The 24,483-nt window shown below is 45.0% G+C and overlaps 1 protein-coding gene across 8 annotated transcripts in view; it reads right to left on the reverse strand.

Annotated features, from left to right (window-relative positions):
• Positions 1-24,483, reverse strand: part of CNGB3 (cyclic nucleotide gated channel subunit beta 3) — a 385,692-nt gene that overhangs the window by 24,621 nt on the left and 336,588 nt on the right. For 6 of the 8 annotated variants that reach the window (XM_056522291.1, XM_056522294.1, XM_056522296.1 and 3 more), the window contains one exon: positions 8,452-8,629. In XM_056522291.1, coding sequence (XP_056378266.1) covers positions 8,452-8,629 — 178 coding nt within the window. The remainder of the gene's footprint in view (positions 1-8,451; positions 8,630-24,483) is intronic. The other 2 variants (XM_056522292.1, XM_056522298.1) reach the window with 1 other exon arrangement.

Consider the following 24,483-nt stretch of genomic DNA (forward strand, 5'->3'; position numbering starts at 1 on the left):
ACTTGTAACCTTGAGATTGTTGATATTTTTCCACAATTTTGGTTCTCAAGTACATGACACACAAACACACTAATTAAAGACTAAGTGAACTTCTCTCCTTTTTATCTGCTTTCAGTTGTGATTTTTATATTGCCCACACCTGTTACTTACTCCAGGTGAGTTTAAAAGAGCATCACATGCTTGAAACAATCTTATTTTTCCACAATTTTTAAAGGGTGCCAATAATTTTATCCAGACCATTTTGGGGATTGGTGTGACATTAAGTCCAATTTGCTTTTTACCCTCCCTTTTATGGTATAGTTTCAATATACACAAAGGGAATAAACATGTGTATAGCAAAACATGTGTTACTGCAATCCTTCTTTGTGACAAATACTACATTTTCTTGAAAAATTTCAGCGGTGCCAACATTTACGGCCATGACTGTATCTATCTATCTATCTATCTATCTATCTATATATATATATATATATATAATATTGTGAGAAGGTGAAGGGTGTGGTGGTGGATGGACGCTATGTGTCACCAAGGCTTCTGGCTTTGGTGAAGTAAGAGCCGCAATTATTCAGTGTCTGTACTGCGATGCAGTCTGACACTAAGACTGTAGTATGGCTGGAAGGCCATCCGGGATGGCTCTTACTGGGAATGACCAAGTGCAGGGTCGGGTCATTCCCCGGGTTATGTTTGCCATAAATCTAGGCTGCCTCAACAGCTGAGGGGGATTTGCTAGTTTCAGCTCACAGTAGCAGAGAAAGCTGTGTGTGGAGTTCTTCCCTCTGGTTGCTCCAAGAGTGGAAGCTGCTGGACAGCCTAGCTGGAGGTTTGGAAAAGTCTTGCTTAGTGCCGCATGGCAGGATCTCAGGTGTGAACAAACACCAAGGAAATACAAATGGACTTTTGTTATGTTTTCCTTTGTTCTACGTTTAACCTCTTAAGGACTTAGGGTGTACCTGTACGCCCTAAGCCCGGTGTGAAAAACGGGGTCATACCGTGACCCCGCATCACACCGGGTTGGTCCCGAGTGCTGCTAATCATAGCCAGGACCCTGGGCTAACAGCGTGCGGCACCGATCGTTGTGCCGCGCGCTGTTAACCCTTCAGACGCGGCGATCAAAGTTGATCGCCGCGTCTGAAAACCAAAGTAAACGGTTCCCGGCAGCTCAGTTGGGCTGATCGGGACATCGCGATAAAATCGCGATGTTCCGATCAGCTGGGACACAGGCGGAGACCTGGGACGCAGGCGAAGGTCTCCTTACCTCTCTCCGCGGCGTCCGATCGGGGATTGATTGCTCGAAGCCTGAGCTACAGGCTTGAGCAATCGAGCCCCTATCTGACTGATCCCTGCAAAGCTATGGCTTTGCAGGGATCAGCATAGGAGATCAGTGTGTGCAGTGCTATAGCTCCCTATTAAAAGTTTGAATCACCCGCCTTTTCCCATAAAAAAAAGTGTAAATAAACATATGTGGTATCGCTGCGTGCGAAAATGTCCGAACTATAAAAATATATCGTTAATTAAATGGCCTGCGCGCAAAAAAATTCTAAAGTCCAAAATAGTGTATATTTGGTCACTTTTTATATCATGAAAAAATGAATTAAAAGCAATCAAAAAGGCCAATCAATACAAAAATAGTACCGATAAAAACTTCAGAACACGGCGCAAAAAATGAGTCCTCATACTAGTCCGTACGTGGAAAAATAAAAAAGTTATAGGGGTTAGAAGATGAGAATTTTTAACATATACATTTTCCTGCATGTAGTTATGATTTTTTTTCCAAAGTACGACAATATCCAACCTATATAAGTAAGGTATCATTTTAACCGTATGGACTTACAGAATAAAGATAAGGTGTTATTTTTACCAAAAAATGCACTGCGTAGAAACGGAAGTCCCAAAAAGTTTCAAAATGAAATTTTTTCTTAAATTTTGTCGCACAATGATTTTGTTTTCTGTTTCGCGATGGATTTTTTGGTAAAATGAATAATTTCACTGCAAAGAAGAATTGGTGGCGCAAAAAATAAGCCATCATATGGATTTTTAGGTGCAAAATTGAAAGCGTTATGATTTTTAGAAGGTGATGAGGAAAAAATGAAAATGCAAAAACGGAAAAATGCTGAGTCCTTAAGGGGTTAAAGACTGTTTTGCTGTATGCTGATTGTGAATAAAACACTGGACTTTGACTAAAAAACACTGTCTCCTTAGGCTGCTTTAACACTATGAAATTTATCCGTTTCAAAGATCCGTTAGAAGTTCCGTTATATATAAAACCTGAAAATCGTTACAAAATCCCATACGGCCGTTAGAAAATCCCATTATAGTCTATGGTATTTTTACATTATGCGTTTTAACCCGTTATAGCCCATTATTAATAATGACCGTTATTTTATGACTGAAGATTGTAAAGGGAGTGTCACGATGCCGGCTGGCAGGTAGTGGATTCTCTGTGCCGGAGAGGGATTGGCGTGGACCGTGCTAGTGGATCGGTTCTAAGTCACTACTGGTTTTCACCAGAGCCCGCCGCAAAGCGGGATGGTCTTGCTGCGGCGGTAGTGACCAGGTCGTATCCACTAGCAACGGCTCACCTCTCTGGCTGCTGAAGATAGGCGCGGTACAAGGGAGTAGACAGAAGCAAGGTCGGACGTAGCAGAAGGTCGGGGCAGGCAGCAAGGATCGTAGTCAGGGGCAACGGCAGGAGGTCTGGAACACAGGCTAGGAACACACAAGGAAACGCTTTCACTGGCACAATGGCAACAAGATCCGGCAAGGGAGTGCAGGGGAAGTGAGGTGATATAGGGAAGTGCACAGGTGAACACACTAATAGGAATCACTGCGCCAATCAGCGGCGCAGTGGCCCTTTAAATCGCAAAGACCCGGCGCGCGCGCGCCCTAGGGAGCGGGGCCGCGCGCGCCGGGACAGGACCGAGGGAGAGCGAGTCAGGTACGGGAGCCGGGGTGCGCATCGCGAGCGGGCGCTACCCGCATCGCGAATCGCATCCCGGCTGGAAGCGGAATCGCAGCGCCCCGGGTCAGTGGATCTGACCGGAGCGCTGCAGTGGGGAGAGTGTAGCGAGCGCTCCGGGGAGGAGCGGGGACCCGGAGCGCTCGGCGTAACAGTACCCCCCCCCTTGGGTCTCCCCCTCTTCTTAGAGCCTGAGAACCTGAGGAGCAGACTTTTGTCTAGGATGTTGTCCTCAGGTTCCCAGGATCTCTCTTCTGGACCACAACCCTCCCAATCCACTAAAAAAAAGGTTTTCCCTCTGACCTTTTTAGATGCTAGGATCTCTTTGACGGAGAAGATGTCCGAGGAGCCGGAAACAGGAGTGGAAGGAACAGATTTGGGAGAGAAACGGTTGATGATGAGTGGTTTAAGAAGAGAAACGTGAAAGGCATTAGGGATACGAAGAGAAGGAGGAAGAAGCAGTTTGTAAGAGACAGGATTAATCTGACACAAAATTTTGAAAGGACCAATATAGCGTGGTCCCAACTTGTAGCTAGGGACACGGATGCGGACATATTTAGCGGAGAGCCATACCTTGTCTCCAGGGGAAAAAATGGGAGGAGCTCTTCTTTTCTTATCCGCGAACTTCTTCATGCGTGATGAAGCCTGTAAGAGAGAATTTTGGGTCTCTCTCCATATGATGGAAAGGTCACGAGAAATTTCATCCACAGCGGGCAGACCAGAGGGCAAGGGGGTAGGGAGGGGGGGAAGAGGGTGACGGCCGTACACCACGAAAAATGGGGATTTGGAGGAAGATTCAGAGACTCTGAAGTTATACGAGAATTCGGCCCATGGAAGGAGATCTGCCCAGTCATCCTGGCGGGAGGAAACAAAATGTCGTAAATAATCACCCAAGACCTGGTTAATTCTTTCTACTTGTCCATTGGATTGGGGATGATATGCAGAAGAAAAATTTAATTTAATCTTGAGTTGTTTACAGAGAGCCCTCCAGAATTTAGACACGAATTGGACGCCTCTATCCGAGACGATCTGCGTAGGCAACCCGTGAAGACGAAAAATGTGTACAAAAAATTGTTTAGCCAACTGAGTCGCTGAAGGAAGACCAGGAAGAGGGATGAAATGTGCCATTTTGGAGAATCGATCAACGACCACCCAAATAACAGTGTTGCCACGGGAAGGGGGTAAATCAGTAATAAAATCCATACCAATCAGAGACCAAGGCTGTTCGGGGACAGGCAGGGGATGAAGAAAACCAGCGGGCTTCTGGCGAGGAGTCTTATCCCGGGCACAGATAGTGCAGGCTCGCACAAAGTCCACAACATCCGTCTCCAGAGTCGGCCACCAATAGAAGCGGGAGATGAGTTGCACAGATTTCTTGATGCCCACATGACCTGCGAGATGGGAGGAGTGGCCCCATTTGAGGATTCCGAGGCGTTGGCGTGGAGAAACAAAGGTCTTTCCTGGAGGAGTTTGCCTGATGGAGGCTGGAGAAGTGGAGATCAGGCAGTCAGGAGGAATGATGTGTTGCGGAGAGAGTTCAACTTCCGAGGCATCCGAGGAACGAGAGAGAGCATCGGCCCTAATGTTCTTATCGGCAGGCCGAAAGTGAATTTCAAAATTAAATCGGGCAAAGAACAGAGACCACCGGGCCTGGCGAGGATTCAGCCGTTGGGCAGACTGGAGGTAGGAGAGGTTCTTGTGATCGGTGTAAATAATAACTGGAAATCTTGATCCCTCCAGCAGATGCCTCCATTCCTCAAGTGCTAATTTGATGGCTAGAAGCTCTCGATCCCCGATGGAGTAGTTCCTCTCCGCCGGAGAGAAGGTCCTAGAAAAAAACCCACAAGTGACAGCATGCCCGGAAGAATTTTTTTGTAGAAGAACAGCTCCAGCTCCCACTGAGGAGGCATCAACCTCCAATAGGAAGGGTTTGGAAGGGTCAGGTCTGGAGAGCACGGGAGCCGAAGAAAAGGCAGACTTGAGTCGTTTAAAGGCGTCTTCCGCTTGAGGAGGCCAAGACTTGGGATCGGCATTTTTTTTGGTTAAAGCCACGATAGGAGCCACAACGGTAGAAAAATGTGGAATAAATTGCCTGTAATAATTGGCGAACCCCAAAAAGCGTTGGATAGCACGGAGTCCGGAGGGGCGTGGCCAATCTAAGACGGCAGAGAGTTTGTCTGGATCCATTTGTAGTCCCTGGCCAGAGACCAAGTATCCTAGAAAAGGAAGAGATTGGCATTCAAACAGACATTTCTCAATTTTGGCATAGAGTTGATTGTCACGAAGTCTCTGAAGAACCATACGGACATGCTGGCGGTGTTCTTCTAGATTGGCAGAAAAAATTAGGATATCGTCCAGATATACCACAACACAGGAGTATAAAAGATCACGAAAAATTTCATTAACAAAGTCTTGGAAGACAGCAGGGGCGTTGCACAGGCCAAAGGGCATGACCAGATACTCAAAGTGTCCATCTCTGGTGTTAAATGCCGTTTTCCACTCATCCCCCTCTCTGATGCGGATGAGGTTATAAGCACCTCTTAAGTCCAGTTTAGTAAAGATGTGGGCACCTTGGAGGCGATCAAAGAGTTCAGAGATGAGGGGTAGGGGGTAGCGGTTCTTAACCGTGATTTTATTAAGACCGCGGTAGTCAATGCAAGGACGTAGGGAGCCATCTTTTTTGGATACAAAGAAAAATCCGGCTCCGGCAGGAGAGGAGGATTTACGGATAAAGCCCTTTTTTAAATTTTCCTGGACGTATTCAGACATGGCAAGAGTCTCTGGGGCAGAGAGAGGATAAATTCTGCCCCGGGGTGGAGTAGTGCCCGGGAGGAGGTCGATAGGACAATCATAAGGCCTGTGAGGAGGTAGAGTCTCAGCTTGTTTTTTGCAGAAAACATCCGCAAAGTCCATATAGGCCTTGGGGAGACCGGTTACTGGAGGAACCACAGAGTCACGGCAAGGGTTACTGGGAACCGGTTTTAGACAGTCCTTGGAACAAGAGGGCCCCCAACTCTTGATCTCCCCAGTGGACCAATCCAGGGTTGGGGAATGAAGTTGAAGCCAGGGAAGTCCAAGGAGAATTTCAGAAGTGCAATTGGGAAGGACCAAAAGTTCAATCCTCTCGTGATGAGATCCGATGCTCATTAGAAGGGGCTCCGTGCGGAAACGTATGGTACAGTCCAATCTTTCATTGTTTACACAATTGATGTAAAGGGGTCTGGCGAGACTGGTCACTGGGATGTTGAACCTGTTGACGAGAGAGGCCAAAATAAAATTTCCTGCAGATCCAGAGTCCAAGAAGGCCATAGTAGAGAAGGAGAAGGCAGAGGCAGACATCCGCACAGGCACAGTAAGACGTGGAGAAGCAGAGTAGACATCAAGGACTGTCTCACCTTTGTGCGGAGTCAGCGTACGTCTTTCCAGGCGGGGAGGACGGATAGGACAATCCCTCAGGAAGTGTTCGGTACTAGCACAGTACAGGCAGAGGTTCTCCATGCGGCGTCGTGTCCTCTCTTGAGGTGTCAGGCGAGACCGGTCGACCTGCATAGCCTCCACGGCGGGAGGCACAGAAACGGATTGCAGGGGACCAGAGGAGAGAGGAGCCGAGGAGAAGAAACGCCTCGTGCGAACAGAGTCCATATCTTGGCGGAGCTCCTGACGCCTTTCGGAAAAACGCATGTCAATGCGAGTGGCTAGGTGAATGAGTTCATGTAGATTAGCAGGGATTTCTCGTGCGGCCAGAACATCTTTAATGTTGCTGGATAGGCCTTTTTTAAAGGTCGCGCAGAGGGCCTCATTATTCCAGGATAATTCTGAAGCAAGAGTACGGAATTGTACGGCATACTCGCCAACGGAAGAATTACCCTGGACCAGGTTCAACAGGGCAGTCTCAGCAGAAGAGGCTCGGGCAGGTTCCTCAAAGACACTTCGGATTTCCGAGAAGAAGGAGTGTACAGAGGCAGTGACGGGGTCATTGCGGTCCCAGAGCGGTGTGGCCCAAGACAGGGCTTTTCCAGACAGAAGGCTGACTACGAAAGCCACCTTAGACCTTTCAGTGGGAAACTGGTCCGACATCATCTCCAGATGCAGGGAACATTGGGAAAGAAAGCCACGGCAAAACTTAGAGTCCCCATCAAATTTATCCGGCAAGGATAGGCGTAGACCAGGAGCGGCCACTCGCTGCGGAGGAGGTGCAGGAGCTGGCGGAGGAGATGACTGCTGAAGCTGTGGTAGTAACTGCTGTAGCATAACGGTCAGTTGAGACAGCTGTTGGCCTTGTTGCGCTATCTGTTGTGACTGCTGGGCGACCACCGTGGTGAGGTCAGCGACAACTGGCAGAGGAACTTCAGCGGGATCCATGGCCGGATCTACTGTCACGATGCCGGCTGGCAGGTAGTGGATCCTCTGTGCCGGAGAGGGATTGGCGTGGACCGTGCTAGTGGATCGGTTCTAAGTCACTACTGGTTTTCACCAGAGCCCGCCGCAAAGCGGGATGGTCTTGCTGCGGCGGTAGTGACCAGGTCGTATCCACTAGCAACGGCTCACCTCTCTGGCTGCTGAAGATAGGCGCGGTACAAGGGAGTAGACAGAAGCAAGGTCGGACGTAGCAGAAGGTCGGGGCAGGCAGCAAGGATCGTAGTCAGGGGCAACGGCAGGAGGTCTGGAACACAGGCTAGGAACACACAAGGAAACGCTTTCACTGGCACAATGGCAACAAGATCCGGCAAGGGAGTGCAGGGGAAGTGAGGTGATATAGGGAAGTGCACAGGTGAACACACTAATAGGAATCACTGCGCCAATCAGCGGCGCAGTGGCCCTTTAAATCGCAAAGACCCGGCGCGCGCGCGCCCTAGGGAGCAGGGCCGCGCGCGCCGGGACAGGACCGAGGGAGAGCGAGTCAGGTACGGGAGCCGGGGTGCGCATCGCGAGCGGGCGCTACCCGCATCGCGAATCGCATCCCGGCTGGAAGCGGAATCGCAGCGCCCCGGGTCAGTGGATCTGACCGGAGCGCTGCAGTGGGGAGAGTGTAGCGAGCGCTCCGGGGAGGAGCGGGGACCCGGAGCGCTCGGCGTAACAGGGAGAAATAGTGCATTTCTTCCGTTCATTCACCCGTCACAAAATAACGTCCGTTATTAATAACGGGCTATAACAGGTTCAAATGGATAATGTAAAAATCCCATAGACTATAATGGGATTTACTAACGGCCGTATGGGATTTTGTAACGGCCATTTAACGGACGATTTTCAGGTTTTTTTTTATAACGGAACTTCTAACAGATCTTTGAAACGTCTAAATTTCATAGTGTGAAAGCCGCCTTACCTCTATACTGCAAACCGCACCTATCGGCAAGAGCGAGTTATCACAATATATATGTATATATATATATATATATATATATTTATTTAATTAAATATATTAATGAATATATACAATTAGTTATACACAAAATATAGATCTCCTGCATCTTATATTATAATCTATAGGTTTTTACCAGTCTGGCCCGTTGCATCCTCACCCTCTGTAATAAGCGGAATCCGGGTTTGTTGGCAGCAGCCGACATTAAAGCATTGAAAAGACGTGGAGTGTCTTGTTTAGTGGGTATCAGGTGGGTAAAGCCTTTCTTAATAACGGTGGGTGCTGATGGCTTTCCTTTATCCTTTAACAATTTCCTGTAAAAATTTTAAAAGGCAGAAATCATTTATTTAATATTTTAGAAAAAAAGGACATTTATATATTGTAAGGATTTCACCCTGGAAGTAGTTCTGGGATCGTCCTTGACAGCCACAGAACAAGTTTCTACTTCATTCAGCAGGCAAACAATAGTTCTTTATGCAGTCTGGCTCCTAGCCAGCTTTATAAGAGAGGTTGCAGGATAAATAAAAACATAAGACAGGAACAAACAAAATCCTAGAACGTCCAGTCACTAACTAAACAACCCTGCATGCCCTGACTGGCTTTTCCCTGCCAGTTAAAACATAAGTTTCCTGCAACCTTTTACTCACTGTTCACACACAGCGTTTGCAGCCTCTTGCTGTGTGTACTAAGACTCCTTGTCTTGTCCACTTCACTCTTGTGGTTGTCACTCACAGCCCTGGCTGTGTGCTCCTCACAAGGACCCCTGTCTCCCCCCAAAGCCACCTTGCTGTCTTCTGGGGAGAGTCCCAACTATTCTGTCTGACTTCCTTTTAAACACACTTCCTCTTTCTGCTACCTCATTAATTAGGCCACAGGTGGAGGTTTCTACAGGGTTAGCTAGGGAAATACACCCTTCCCTTGCCACAGTGTCACAATATGTATTCATGTACATAGGGTGTGGGTGTTGGGGGGGGGGGGGGGGGTGTTGGGGGGTGGGGGGTTCTAGAAAAATATAATAGAGATAGAACATTGATCCAGGGGTTTATTCTGATATATGCCATATCGGAGTCGTGAAGGATTTTTCCTCTGTCATGGGGGAATTGACATCAGGCTAATTTTTTTTTTGCTTCTTCTGGATCAACACAGTGGAGTTATAGGTTTAACTTGATGGACTCTTGTCTTTATTTCCAACCTTATAGACTGTGTATCTATTTAAACTGAGTCTACTGTGTGAGTCATGGGCAAAAGACCACCCTGTAAATCACCTAATAAAAGTGCATTGTTGGAAAATGACATCTTATATGCCATACTATAAAGTAATAGAGATTAGTGTTGAGCGTGAATATTCCAAATGCTAATTTTTACAGTGAATATCAGCACTTCCAGTCAGAGGACACTGATCCCTCCCTTCTTTTAGGTGAAAAATATAAATGCGCATGCGCATTATGCAAGTTTCATTACGAATTTTTGTCTGAAAAAAAAAGAGAACGGATATGCAAATTTTGTGAACATAGGACGAATATTCGTCCATATATTTGCGAAATATCGTGAATTTGAATATGGCCCCTGCTGCTCATCACTAGTAAAGATGGCTCCATCATCTGGGACTCCAGGACAGCTTTTACTATAGAGGGCTGTAACGCCGAGCGCTCCGGGTCCCACTGCTTCCCCGGAGCCCTCGCGGCGTCCTCCCTCTAACAGCGCTCCGGTCACAGCTCCTGACCGAGAGCGCTGTCCCCCTGTCAGCGACAGGGATGCGATCCACGTGGCGGGACATCCCCGTTCACAGATCACATCCCAATTCACTCACCGTCCTCCCGCTGCTGCTTCCTCCCGGCGCGCGTGGCCCCGCTCCTTTGGGCACACGCGTGCCAACTTGCTGAGATTTAAAGGGCCAGTGCGCCATTAATTGGTTCCTGGCCCAATCAGTCCAAAAACGTATAAAAACCCACTTCCCCTTCCTGTCCTTGCCGGATCTTGTTGCCCTAGTGCCCTGAGAAAGCGTTTTGTGTGTTCCCTAGCCTGTGTATCCAGACCCTTGCCGTTGCCCCTGACTACGAATCTTTTCCGCCTGCCTTGACCTTCTGCTACGTCTGACCTCGCCTTGCCTTGTCCTTGTGTACTGTGCCTTTCTCAGCTGTCAGTGATGTTGAGTCGCTATCGGGTGGAACGACCTGGGGGTTACCTGCCGCAGCAAGTCCATCCCGCTTTGCGGCGGGCTCTGGTGAATACCAGTAACCCTTAGATTCCGTTCCCCTGGTACAGCCCACGCCATCGCCTCACTGACACAGAAGATCCACTTGCGTGTCCTCCCCGCATACCTGTCCGGACCCTGACAAGGGTCTCCAAGGGATCCATGAGGTCATTTTTGAGAAGGTTACAAAACCCCTTTAACTCTTGTTAACAATGGATACGTTTTATATGTACAGACCAAACACATAGGTCCTATTTTTAAAACTTTTACTGTGTGTTCTTATATTTTATCTGCTATGATTCCAAAAGCCACTGAACTGGCATCCAACGTGCAGCAAGATTGGAGGTGAGATTACAAGTATTGATCGCAGCGTACTAGAAGAGATGCTTTGTGAAAGATTCAATCCATTCCTCTTTGTGCCAGAATGAGCAAATTGTACGAGATCATTGCACTTGTCCTCTTCTAAATATAACACCTATAACTTCCTATGATAACAATACACATAATTGGCATTCTGTAAACTGCACCAACATAGAACTAATACACAAAGAGAGAAAGCCGAGCCATGTGAATAGTGCACGCCACTCTGTGCCTCAATGCATGCCATCCATCAATACGTATAGAAGGAGCAAAGGGTCACATCTCATTTCTAGGGTCAAGAGGTCAGAAGATGGGAATATTATTTGAGGGGAATGAATGGACTGTTCCATTAATACACTACTTTTAAAGTGTATTTTAAGGTGAGTGTTTCCATTTTGAGGGCTTAGGTATACTTTACATTTATTGCACTGGATAAGATCAATCGTAAAATCAGATTTTTTTTATATTATTAAATAAAATAGGTGGCCACTGAGGACTAGAAGTGAGAACTATTGATCCAGATGTTGGATGAAACGGAAATAAAACAGGAAAAGAAAACTGAGTTTCAGAGTTCAGGTGAACTTTTTACTTTACAGTTTTATTCTTATACAACATGTGAAGTACTCAAAAATATATCTTAAGGACATTATGTTCAATACAAGGGGTTCTCCGGTGCTTAGACATCTTATCCTCTATCCAAAGGATAGGGGATAAGATGCCTGATCGCGGGAGTCCCGCCGCTGGGGACCCCCGTGATCTTGAATAAATTTTTCCTTCTACTCATGAGATGTTCTTTGTGCCACTGGCTGCAATATTACCCCAAAGCATGATTGATCCACCACCATGCTTAACAGTTGGACAGAAGTTCTTTTCATTAAATTATGTTCCCCTTCTTCTCCAAACGTACCTTTGCTCATTCCGGCCACAAAATTCAATTTTGACCTCATCGGTCCACGGAACTTGTTTCCAAAATGCATCAGGCTTGTCTATATGTTCATTTGCAAAGTTTAAATGTTGATTTTTGTGGTGAGGATGTAGAAGAGGTTTTCTTCTGATGACTCTTCCATGAAGACCATATTTGTACAAGTATCGCTTTATAGTGGAATAGTGTACCACAACTCGTGTCTGCCAGATCTTTCCGGAGGGATTGTGCAGTCAAACGTGGGTTTTGAATTGTTTTTCTCACAATCCTGCAAGCTGTTCTGTCTGATATTTTTCTTGGTCTTCCAGATCTTGCTTTAACTTCCACTGTTCCTCATGACTGCCATTTCTTAATTACATTCCGAACAGAGGATATTGACATCTAAAAACATTTTGCTATCTTCTTATAGCCTTCTCCAGCTTTGTGAGCGTAAACTATTTTCAGTTTCAGATTTCTAGACAACTGCTTAGAAGAACCCATGGTGCTGATTGTTGGGGCAAGGTCAGATGAGTCTGGCCATTTAAAACCTTTGAGATTGACTGGTCTTCCCAGATGATGATTGAGAACAATCCATGACACTGGCAGGTCTCTGCTTTGCAAAGGGGGCAGTGCATGCTATTAATTCTGCAGGGTGCCCAAACTTTTTCAGGCACCATTTTTTTGTTTTCTGTTATTTTGAAAGTGTAAATGAAGGAAATAAAATCTAACTTTTGTTGACATATTATAAGAATGTCTAATCTGTAATTTGATGCCTTTTGGAGATTTTTACATCTTTCCTTGGCTGATTACATGTTGACTAATACCAGAAGTCTGACCAATAAAACTGACAAACTGGAGTTGATATAACTTAAGACATAGTGCAGGGGTACTCAACTGTTCTTAGTGAGGGTCCGCTTATCCAGGCTTGCTACTGGTAAAGGTCCGAGCAAAGTGCTGAGGCCTGATTCACACCTAGTGGCCGCAGTGGCATGAAGGAAATAGGTAAAACGACTGAAATCTGGAGGATGTAAATGTACTGTTTCCTGTATTTTCTGAATACTGCCAGAGACTATACCCCTGAATAAAATACTGTCACACGCTGTACCCCTGAATAAAATACTGCCACACGCCGTACCCCTGAATATAATACTGCCACATGGTGTACCCTTGAATAAAATACTGCCACACGCTGTACCCGAATAAAATACTGCCACATGCTGTACCCCTGAATATAATACTGCTGCACACTGTACCCCTGAGTACTGCCACACGCCGTACCCCTGAATATAATACTGCCACATGCTGTACCCCTGAATATAATACTGCCACACGCTGTAACCCTGAATATAATACTGCCACACACTGTAACCCTGAATATAATACTGCCACATGCTGTACCCCTGAATATAATACTGCCACACCTTGTACCCCTGAATATAATACTGCTACATGCTGTACCCCTGAATATATTACTGCCACACACTGTACACCTGAATATAATACTTCCACATACTATACCCCTGAATATATAACTGAAGCACGCTATGCCCCTTAATATATTGCTGCCGCACACTGTTCCCCTGAATATATTACTGCAGCATGCTGTGCCTCCGAATATATTACTGCCGCACGCTGTACCCCAGAATATAATACTGCCACACGCTGTAACCCTGAATATATTACTGCCACACGCTGTACCCCCTGAATATAATATTGCCACATACTATACCCCTGAATATATTACTGCAGCATGCTGTGCCCCTGAATATATTACTGAAGCATGCTGTGCCCCCGAATATAATACTGCCACACGCTGTACCCCCTGAATATAATATTGCCACATACTATAGCCCTGAATATATTACTGCAGCATGCTGTGCCCCTGAATATATTACTGCCACACGCTATGCCCCTGGTATAGTGCTGCCACATGCCATGCCCCTAATATATTAAAGCCACATGCTGTGTTCCAGGTATATTACTGCCACACGTGGTGCCCCTGGTATATTTCTGCCACTTGGTATGCCCCTGGTATAGTACTGCCACACGCTGTATCCCTGGTATACTACTGCCACACACTATATACCTGGTATAGTACTGCCACACACTATATCCCTGGTATAGTACTGCCACATACTATATCCCTGGTAGTACTGCCACACACTATATCCCTGATATAGTACTGCCACACACTATATCCCTGGTATAGTACTGCCACACACTATATCCCTGGTATAGTACTGCCACACACTATATCCCTGGTATAGTACTGCCACATGCTATGTCCCTGGTGTATTACTGCCACACAATATGCCCCAAAATATAATTTTAACAAACACTGTGCCATGTACCAACTAATTGTACCATAAAACAATGACTGATGCCACCGTGCCCCCCAGAATAAATGATGCCACCGTGCCCCCCAGAATAAATGATGCCACCGTGCCCCCCGGAATAAATGATCCCACCGTGCCCCCCGGAATAAATGATGCCATAGTGCCCTCCAGAATAACTGATGCCACCATACCCCCCAGAATAAATGATGCGACCGTGCCCCCCAGAATAAATGATGCCACCGTGCCCCCAGAACAAATGATGCCATCGTGCCCCCCAGAATAAATTATGCCACCATGCCCTCCAGAATAACTGATGCCACCGTGCCCCCACAATAACTGATGCCACCGTGCCCCCCAGAATAAATGATGCCTCCGTGCCCTCCAGAATAAATGATGCCACAGTGCCCCCCCAGAATAAATGATGCCACCGAGCCCCCCAGAATATATGAAGTCACCGTGCCCCCAGAATAAATGAAGTCACTGCGCCCCCAGAATAAATGAAGTCACTGTGACTCTTCAGCTGCCGCAAACTACAACTCCCATCATGCACAGACAAGCGGTCATGATGGGAGTTGTAGTTCTGTAACAAATGGAGAGTCATAGATGGGAGAATGACTGCTCATCTGACAGCGTAGGCTCCCTGTCCCAGGTCCCGCACAGCTCCCCTGCTCTGGCCTCTTCTAGTCAGGCCTGGCCAGAGCAGATGATGCAGGCATCGCTAATCGCGCCGCCTGCATCACAGGAAAAGCGCCGTGCGGCTGGGCAGGGAGCACAGTGTTTCCTTGCTCCGGCCGTGGCTATTCATTTGTATCGGTGTCTTAAGATACTGATACAAATGTGCGGAGATCGGCAGGCGGTCCGCATGACAGCGGTCCGGATTTGGACAGCGGTCCGCCAGTTGAGTACCCCTGACATAGTGGGTATAACAGAGACATGGTCTCCGGTGACTGGGCAGCCAGCATACAGGATTATAATCTATTCAGGAAGTATCGGACAAAATGGAAAGGGGGAGGAGTTTGTCTTTATGTAAAGTCCAGTCTGAAGGCCGCACTGCAGGAGGATATATGGGAGGGAAACAATAATGTGGAGTCATTATGGGTAGAAATATATGGAGATAAAAATAAAAAAAAATCTGATAGGGGTTTGCTATAAGCCACAAATATAGCAGAAGATCAATTAATGAGGCAAATAAACAAGGCAGCAAATCAGAATGAGGTGATAATAATGGGGGAGTTTAACTATCCTGATATAAACTGGGAGACTGAGACCTGTGAATCTCATAAAGGAAACAGGTTTCTGACTATAGCTAAATACAATTATCTGTCCCAAATGGTGCAGAGCCCGACCAGAGGGGGCGCCCTATTGGACTTAATGTTAACCAACAGACCTGACAGAGTAACTAATGTGCAAGTAGATGGACACCTAGGAAATAGTGATCATAATATAATACATTATAACTTTTTCTTCAATAAGGGAACCTCGCGAGGGGCCACAAAAACAATGAACTTTAGGAAGGCAAAGTTCGATCAGCTCAGAGAAGCCCTTAACACTATAAATTCAGATAAAGTCCTCAAGAATACTGACACTAAATGGGAGCATTTAAAAAAATATCTTAACCCCTTAAGGACCGGGGGTTTTTCCGTTTTTGCATTTTCGTTTTTTGCTCCTTGCCTTTAAAAAATCATAACTCTTTCAATTTTGCACCTAAAAATCCATATGATGGCTTATTTTTTGTGCCACCAATTCCACTTTGTAATGACGTCAGTCATTTAGCCCAAAAAGCTACGGTGAAACGGGAAAAAAATCATTGTGCGACAAAATTGAAAAAAAAAACGCAGTTTTGTAACTTTTGGGGGCTTCCGTTTCTACGTAGTACATTTTTCGGTAAAAATGACACCTTATCTTTATTCTGTAGGTCCATACGATTAAAATGATACCCTACTTATATAGGTTTGATTTTGTCGGTCTTCTGGAAAAAATCATAACTACATGCAGGAAAATTAATACGTTTAAAATTGTCATCTTCTGACCCCTATAACTTTTTTATTTTTCCGTGTATGGGGCGGTATGAGGGCTCATTTTTTGCGCCGTGATCTGAAGTTTTCAACGGTACCATTTTTGCATTGATATGACTTATTGATCGCTTTTTATTCATTTTTAAATTATATAAAAAGTGACCAAAAATGCACTATTTTGGACTTTGGAATTTTTTTGCGCGCACCGAGCGGTTTAATTAATGATATATTTTTATAATTCGGACATTTCCACACGCGGTGATACCATATATGTTTATTTTTATTTACACTGTGTTTTTTTTTTATTGGAAAAGGGGGGTGATTCAAACTTATAATAGGGGAGGAGTTAAATGATCTTTATTCACTTTTTTTTCACTTTTTTTTTGCAGTGTTATAGGTCCCATAGGGACCTATAACACTGCACACACTGATCTTCATCATTGATCACTGGTTTCTCATCATTCCCCCCTCATCATCCCCAACCCTGTCTCATCATGCCCCCTATCATTCCCCCCTCATCAGGGCGCGGCATCAGGGATGTCACTTTTCGGCGGCTACTACAGGAAATGAAAAGTGACGTCACTGATGCCGCGCAGAGAAGCCGGCAGAGAACGTCACTCATCTGCTTCACTGAACGCAGCCCGCAAGACCCACCGCCTGACCTGACCTGCCGAAGCGCAGCCAGAGCGGGGAGGAGACACTGATTTAAAGTGTCCGCAGCCGTGCTGCTAATACTTAACAAGCAGCCGCTTTAAATCAGTGACCAGAAGACTTATCGGCATATAACACGCTGATCGGCGTAGAACAGATTTTTTGCCTTAAATTGAAGTTTTAAAATTGTGTGTTATACGCCGATAAATACGGTATATTAAACACATTCTTCTCCACTGTATTCATAGAGGAGAATGAAATGCCAGGTGAAATACAGCGAAATAAGATAAACTCCCCAGTACAAGTCACCAGTCTAACCCAGGAAGAAGTACAGTGCTGCCTACAAAAAAAATCAAAATAGACAAATTTCCAGGTCCAGAGGGCATTCACCCCCCGTGTTTTAAGGGAGTTAAGTAAAGTAATAGGTAGACCCCTATATCTAATATTCAAGGACTCTATAGTGACAGGGACTGTTCCCCAGGACTGGCAGGCATAGCAAATGTGGTGCCAATATTTAAAAAGTGGTCAAAAAGTTACCCCAGGATTTATAGGCCTGTTAGTTTAACCTCCTTGTATGTAAATTGTTTGAGGGTTTTCTAAGAGATGCTATTTTGGAATATCTTGATATAAATAAATGTATGACCCCATATCAGCATGGCTTTATGAGGGATCGGTCCTGTCAAACTAACCTTATCAGCTTTTATGAAGAGGTGAGCTCCAGACTGGACCAGGGGCAATCGCTGGATGTCGTATATCTGGATTTTTCCAAAACATTTGATATGGTGACACATAAAAGGTTGGTACATAACATGATAAGGATTGGGCTGAGTGAAAATGTGTGCAACTGGGTAAGTAACTGGCTCAGTGATAGGAAACAGAGGGTGGTTATTAATGGTGCTTATTCTAATTGGGTCACTGTTACTAGTGGGGACCACAGGGGTCAGTTTTGGGTCATATTCTATTTAATATATTTATTAATGTCCTTGTCGCGGGATTGTATAGTAAAGTAGCAATCTTTGCAGATGATGCAAAATTCTGTAAAGTGGACAGTGCACTGTTAAAAATGGACATAAAAAAGAGAAAGAAATCTGTGTGGCACTAGAATGCTCAGATCTTATGCACAAATTCTAGCCAGAGTGTTGAATGTAGCAACAGGGACTGCAGACAGTAAAGGTGGTGCTCGTTCAATGTACTGTCCAATTCAATGCATCCAAATGAGAAGAAAAAGAAAACGGCAACTCACCACTGTAATATCATCTTCGGTCTTTATTCCAAATCTTCCAGTAAAAACATACACGTAGCGGGAAGCTGCTCAGAGCAGGCGGGGGGGTGGAGACTAATCAGCAACAGCTGTTTCTCATCAGCCTGACGAAACACGCACTTACGTGAGAAACAGATATCGCTGATTAGTCTCCCCCCGTCTGCTCTGAGCAGCTCCCCACTGCGTGTATGTTTTATATCTACAGTGTTCATGTGTCTTAGCATTTGCAGAGTGCTACTGCAACTTTTTCTTTTGTATCCATTGATTCCAATAGATTAAAGGGGTATTCCAGGCAAAACCTTTTTTTATATCTATCAACTGGCTCTGGAAAGTTAAACAGATTTGTAAATTATTCTATTAAAAAATCTTAATCCTTCCAATAGTTATTAGCTTCTGAAGTTTTCTGTCTAACTGCTCAATGATGATGTCACATCCCGGGAGCTGTGCATGATGGGAGAATATCCCCATAGGAACTGCACAGCTTCCGGGACGTGAGTCATCAGAGAGCAGTTAGACAGAAAACAACAACTCAACTTCAGAAGCCAATAACTATTGGAAGGATTAAGATTTTTTAATAGAAGTAATTTACAAATCTGTTTAACATTCCGGAGCCAGTTGATATATAAAAAAAAGTTTTGGCATGGAATACCCATTTAACCCCTTAACCTCTTCAGGACATAGGGCGTATGGATACGCCCTGCATTTCGAATCCTTAAGGACCGAGGGCGTATCCATACGCCCGTGGGAATTCCGGTCCCCACCGCTAGCCGGTTGGGGACCGGAGCCGGATGCCTGCTGAAATCGTTCAGCAGGCATCCCGGCATATCGCCCAGGGGGGTCATTATGCCCCCCCATGTCGGCGATGGCCGCAGATCGCTGGACAATTCAGTCCAGCGATCTGCGGCTATTCCGGGTCAATCGGGTCTCCAGTGACCCGGTGATCCGGAATTACTGGCTGATCGGGGCTGTCTCTGACTGCCCCGAACAGCCAGAGCCTGCAGGGGTGAGGTGGCACTGGTGCCACCTCACGATCGCCCTGATTCGTCGGCCGGATTACCGGCCGACCAATAAGGGCGCCTGCTGCGGTTGTCACTCCCGCAACCCGCTCCACCCCTCTTCCGGAGGACGTGAGCGGGTGCGGGACGTGCACCCCGGGTGCTGGGGACCCCGATCCCCGGTGCCCCTGTTGGGATCGGGGCCCCAGGAGCAGCTGCGGCGGCGGGACTGACCTGCGCGGCGAGGATTCCCTTATGGGCATGCTGAGACTTATGGTTTTGCAACAGCTGGAGGCACATTTTTTCTATGGAAAAGTGTACCTTCAGCTGTTGTATAACTGCAACTCCCAGCTTGCACAAACAGCTAAAGTGCATGCTGGGAGTTGTAGTGGTGCATCTGCTGGTTGCATAACTACAACTCCCAGCATGCCCGTTGGCTGTCGGTGACTGCTGAGAGTTGTAGTTTTGCAACAGCTGAAGGCACACTGGTTGTGAAACTCAGAGTTTTTTTTTTTACCTAACTCAGTTTTTCACGACCGGTGTGCCTCCAGCTGTTGCAAACTCCAACTCCCAGCAGTCACCTTACACCATGCACCGTACATGCTGGGAGTTGTAGTTTTGCAACAGCTGGAGGCACACTGGTTTTGAAACACTGAGTTAGGTCACAAACTCAGTTATACATAACCAGTGTGCCTACAGCTGTTGCAAAACTAAAACTCTCAGCATGTACAGTCTGTTAGCGCATGCTGGGAGTTGTAGTTTTGCAACAGCTGGATGTCCGTCCATCCCCCCCAATGTGAATGTACAGGGTACACTCACATGGGCGGAGGTTTACAGCAAGTATCTGGCTGCAAGTTTGAGCTGCGGCAAATTTTCTGCCGCAGCTCAAACTGCCAGCGAGAAACTACTGTGAACCCCCGCCTGTGCGACTGTACCCTAAAAACACTACACTACACTACACGACAAGTAAAAAACACTACATATACACATACCCCTACACAGCCCCCCCTCCCCAATAAAAATTAAAACGTCTGGTACGCCACTGTTTCCAAAACGGAGCCTCCAGCTGTTGCAAAACAACAACTCCCAGTATTGTTGGACAGCCGTTGACTGTCCAGGCATGCTGGGAGTTTTGCAACAGCTGGAGGCACCCTGTTTGGGAATCACTGGCGTAGAATTCCCCTATGTCCACCCCTATGCAAGTCCCTAATTTAGGCCTCAAATGCGCGTGGCGCTCTCACTTTAGAACCCTGTCATATTTCAAGGCAACAGTTTAGGGTCACATATGGGGTATCGCCGTACTCGGGAGAAATTGTGTTACAAATTTTGGGGGGTATTTTCTGCTTTTACCCTTTTTAAAAATGTTCAATTTTTGGGAAAACAAGCATTTTAGGTAAAAAGTCGTGAAACACCTGTGGGGTATAAAGGTTCACTTAACCCCTTGTTACGTTCCCCGAGGGGTCTAGTTTCCAAAATAGTATGCCATGTGGTTTATTTTTTTTGCTGTCCTGGCACCATAGGGGCTTCCTAAATGCGGCATGCCCCCAGAGCAAAATTTGCTTTCAAAAAGCCAAATGTGACTACTCCTCTTCTGAGACCTGTAGTGCGCCAGCAGAGCACTTTTTTTTTTTTTTTTACATTTGCAAAAGTCGTGAAACACCTGTGGGGTATAAAGGCTCACTTTATCCCATGTTACATTCCCCAAGGGGTCTAGTTTCCAAAATGGTTTGCCATGTGGGGGTTTTTAGCTGTTCTAGCACCATAAGGGCTTCCTAAATGCAACATGCCCCCCAAAAACCATTTCAGAAAAACGTACTCTCCAAAATCCCCTTGTTACTCCTTCCATTCTGAGCCCTCTACTGCGCCCGCCGAACACTTTACATAGACATATGAGGTATGTGCTTACTCGAGAGAAATTAGGCTACAAAGACAAGTAAAAATGTTCTCCTTTTACCCCTTGTAAAAATCCAAAAATTGGGTCTACAAGAAAATGCGAGTGTAAAAAATGAAGATTGTGAATTTTCTCCTTCACTTTGCTGCTATTCGTGTTAAACACCTAAAGGGTTAAAACACTGACTGAATGTCATTTTGAATACTTTGGGAGGTGTAGTTTTTATAATGGGGTCATTTATGGGGTATTTCTAATATGAAGACCCTTCAAATCCACTTCAAACCTGAACTGGTCCCTGAAAAATATCGAGTTTGAAAATTTTGTGAAAAATCGGAAAATTGCTGCTGAACTTTGAAGCCCTCTGGTGTCTTCCAAAAGTAAAAACTCATCAATTTTATGATGCAAACATAAAGTAGACATATTGCATATGTGAACAAAAAAAAAAATGTATTCGTAATATCCATTTTCCTTAAGAAAGCTTCAAAGTTAGAAAAATGCAAAATTTTCTAATTTTTCATCAAATTTACGGATTTTTCACCAAGAAAGGATGCAAGTATCGACAAAAATTTACCACTATGTTAAAGTAGAATATGTCACGAAAAAACAATCTCGGAATCAGAATGATAACCAAAAGCATTCCAGAGTTATTAATGTTTAAAGTGACAGTGGTCAGATATGCAAAAAATGCTCTGGTCCTTAAGGCCAAAATGGGCTTGGTCCTGAAGGGGTTAAGGACCAAGGACGTACAGGTACGTCCTTGGTCCTGCTCCGGTGATATAACGCGGGGTTACACGGTAACCCCGCATCATATCACGGCGGGCCCGGCGCGTTATTAACCCTTTAGCCGCGCGTTCAGAGCTGAGCCGCGCGGCTAAAAGCGAAAGTGAAAGCTGCCGGTTAACTCAGTGGGCTGTTCGGGATAGCCACGGCGAAATCGCGGCATCCCGAACAGCTTACAGGACAGCGGGAGGGCCTCCTCGCCTCCTCGCTGTCCGATCGCCGAATGACTGCTCAGTGCCTGAGATCCAGGCATGAGCAGTCATGCGGCAGAATCATCGATCACTGGTTTCCTATGAGAAACCAGTGATCAATGATAAAGATCAGTGTGTGCAGTGTTATAGGTCCCTATGGGAGCTATAACACTGCAAAAAAAAAAGTGAAAAAAAAAAGTGAATGAATATCATTTAACCCCTCCCCTATTAAAAGTTTGAATCACCCCCCTTTTCCCATAAAAAAAAAACACAAATAAAAAAACAGTGTAAATAAAAATAAACATATATGGTATCACCGCGTGCGGAAATGTCCGAATTATAAAAATATATAGTTAATTAAACCGCTCGGTCAATGGCGTGCGCGCAAAAAAATTCCAAAGTCCAAAATAGTGCATTTTTGTTCACTTTTTATATAATTTAAAAAATGAATAAAAAGCGATCAATAAGTCCTATCAATGCAAAAATGGTACCGTTAAAAACTTCCGATCACGGCGCAAAAAATGAGCCCCATACACGGAAAAATAAAAAAGTTTTATAGGGGTCAGAAGATGACAATTTTAAACGTATTAATTTTCCTGCATGTAGTTATGATTTTTTTTTCAGAAGTACGACAAAATCAAACCTATATACGGTAAGTAGGGTATCATTTTAATTGTATGGACCTACAGAATAAAGATAAGGTGTCATTTTTACCGAAAAATGTACTACGTAGAAACGGAAGCCCCCAAAAGTTCCAAAACAGCGTTTTATTTTTTCAATTTTGTCGCACAATGATTTTTTTTCCGTTTCACCGTAGATTTTTGGGCAAAATGACTGACGTCATTACAAAGTAGAATTGGTGGCGCAAAAAATAAGCAATCATATGGATTTTTAGGTGCAAAATTGAAAGAGTTATGATTTTTTAAAGGCAAGGAGCAAAAAACGAAAATGCAAAAACGGAAAAAACCCCTGTCCTTAAGGGGTTAAACACAGTCTATAGACACATTTGCAAGTATATACTGGTTTTGTGTTGGACTCAATAGCCCAAGTATATGCCAAATCCACCAAATGTAGTCACTTTTAGACCTTGTTCAGTCCACTGGTCGATGTACACTGGTATATAACAGCATGTTTGTACAAAGTAAGTAAAAGTTCAGGGCTGCTTTCAGATGTGACCCTAGCCTAAAAAAAGTTTTTATTGTATACATACAAAGGCAGTATAAGGATGTTTGTACCTATCTGGCATGTAATAGGGCCAGAGAAGAAATGAGAAGGGCTAACCAATGTGTCACGAAAAAGATATGTCTTTTCTCATTTGAAGGGCTCCGATTTTCCCTACACAAGGTTTGTACAAAATGTTCTGCCATAGTCATTTTGTAATGATTCATATTTAACAGCTTGAGGACCCCCATAGGTCACTATTGAGAATTTCCTTAATCGTAAACTGGTGAATTAGACTCATTGAATGACTGAGTAACTAATGATCTGATGCTTTCTCTAAAATCTTTACATGACCCGTTGTTAAATTATACACTAACACAATACAGGATTAAGGTTTCATCCCGCTCAATACAGCATTCCTTTACTCTGCTAAATAACTAGAAATGCCATCCACTGGTGTGCAACCTGCTGACATTATAGTGAGAATGTACCTTTGGAACTCTTAAAGATCACCATATTGCTAAATTCACACACTGTGAAACGAAAACAAAAATGGCAATACCAAAGATATAAGAACTGCAGTTTTCTTTTAAATCTTAAAATGTATTTTTATAAAAGTCTATGGAAAATTGCCCGTCAATACAACACATTGTTTTAAAAAAAACAGCAGTAATTCCATTGTTGGGATTGGATTATTGCTGTTTTTATACAATGTGTGCTCTGGTGGCCCCTTTAAAGTTTTTTTCTTTTCTTCTATCTTATAATGTGTTCTATTAAATGGTGATGTATTATAAAAAAAAAAAACAGCAGCACACCTGTCCTCAGGTTGTGTTTGGTATTGCATCTCAATTGCATTGGAGTGAATGGAATCAAGGTATATTCACAACCTGAGGACAGGTATGGTGTTGTTTTTAAAAGACATTAGACAGTAGCCAAATGTTTTGGTATTCACAGGATTGGAGATAGTGAATAGCCCCTATAATGGGGAGATAGAAATAAAGCTCTTCTCCTACAAGAAGCAAGGTGGATACTAAGAACTGATGCAATGGGTCCTCCTGGCCTTAATGATAAAACCGACATGTCAGTATTTTTGTAAGTTTGTGATTTCACTTCGCTGCTTAGTTTTTATTACCTTCTTTTTCTATTGAAAATGTACATAGTCCGTATACTCTCTTAAGATGTAAGTAATAGTTCTATCCCCTAATTTTCTGTACCAATGTGGTTATATTTGACATATGTCGGTATTGCATCCCCCGGAAACGCTGCGAAGTGCTGCCTGGAGCTGTGGCGTCCCGGCGGTTGCTGAGCAACGGGAGTCATGTGTTCAGCACTTCAGTGACACCGGCGCTGTCTCACGCGAGAGGTTACACCTCTCGGCGTGGGACGCAATGACACTGACAGGAGCCGGATCATGTGACTGACCGGGCTCGGC

Source organism: Hyla sarda, chromosome 5, assembly GCF_029499605.1.
Source record: "Hyla sarda isolate aHylSar1 chromosome 5, aHylSar1.hap1, whole genome shotgun sequence".
Classification (NCBI taxonomy): domain Eukaryota; kingdom Metazoa; phylum Chordata; class Amphibia; order Anura; family Hylidae; genus Hyla; species Hyla sarda.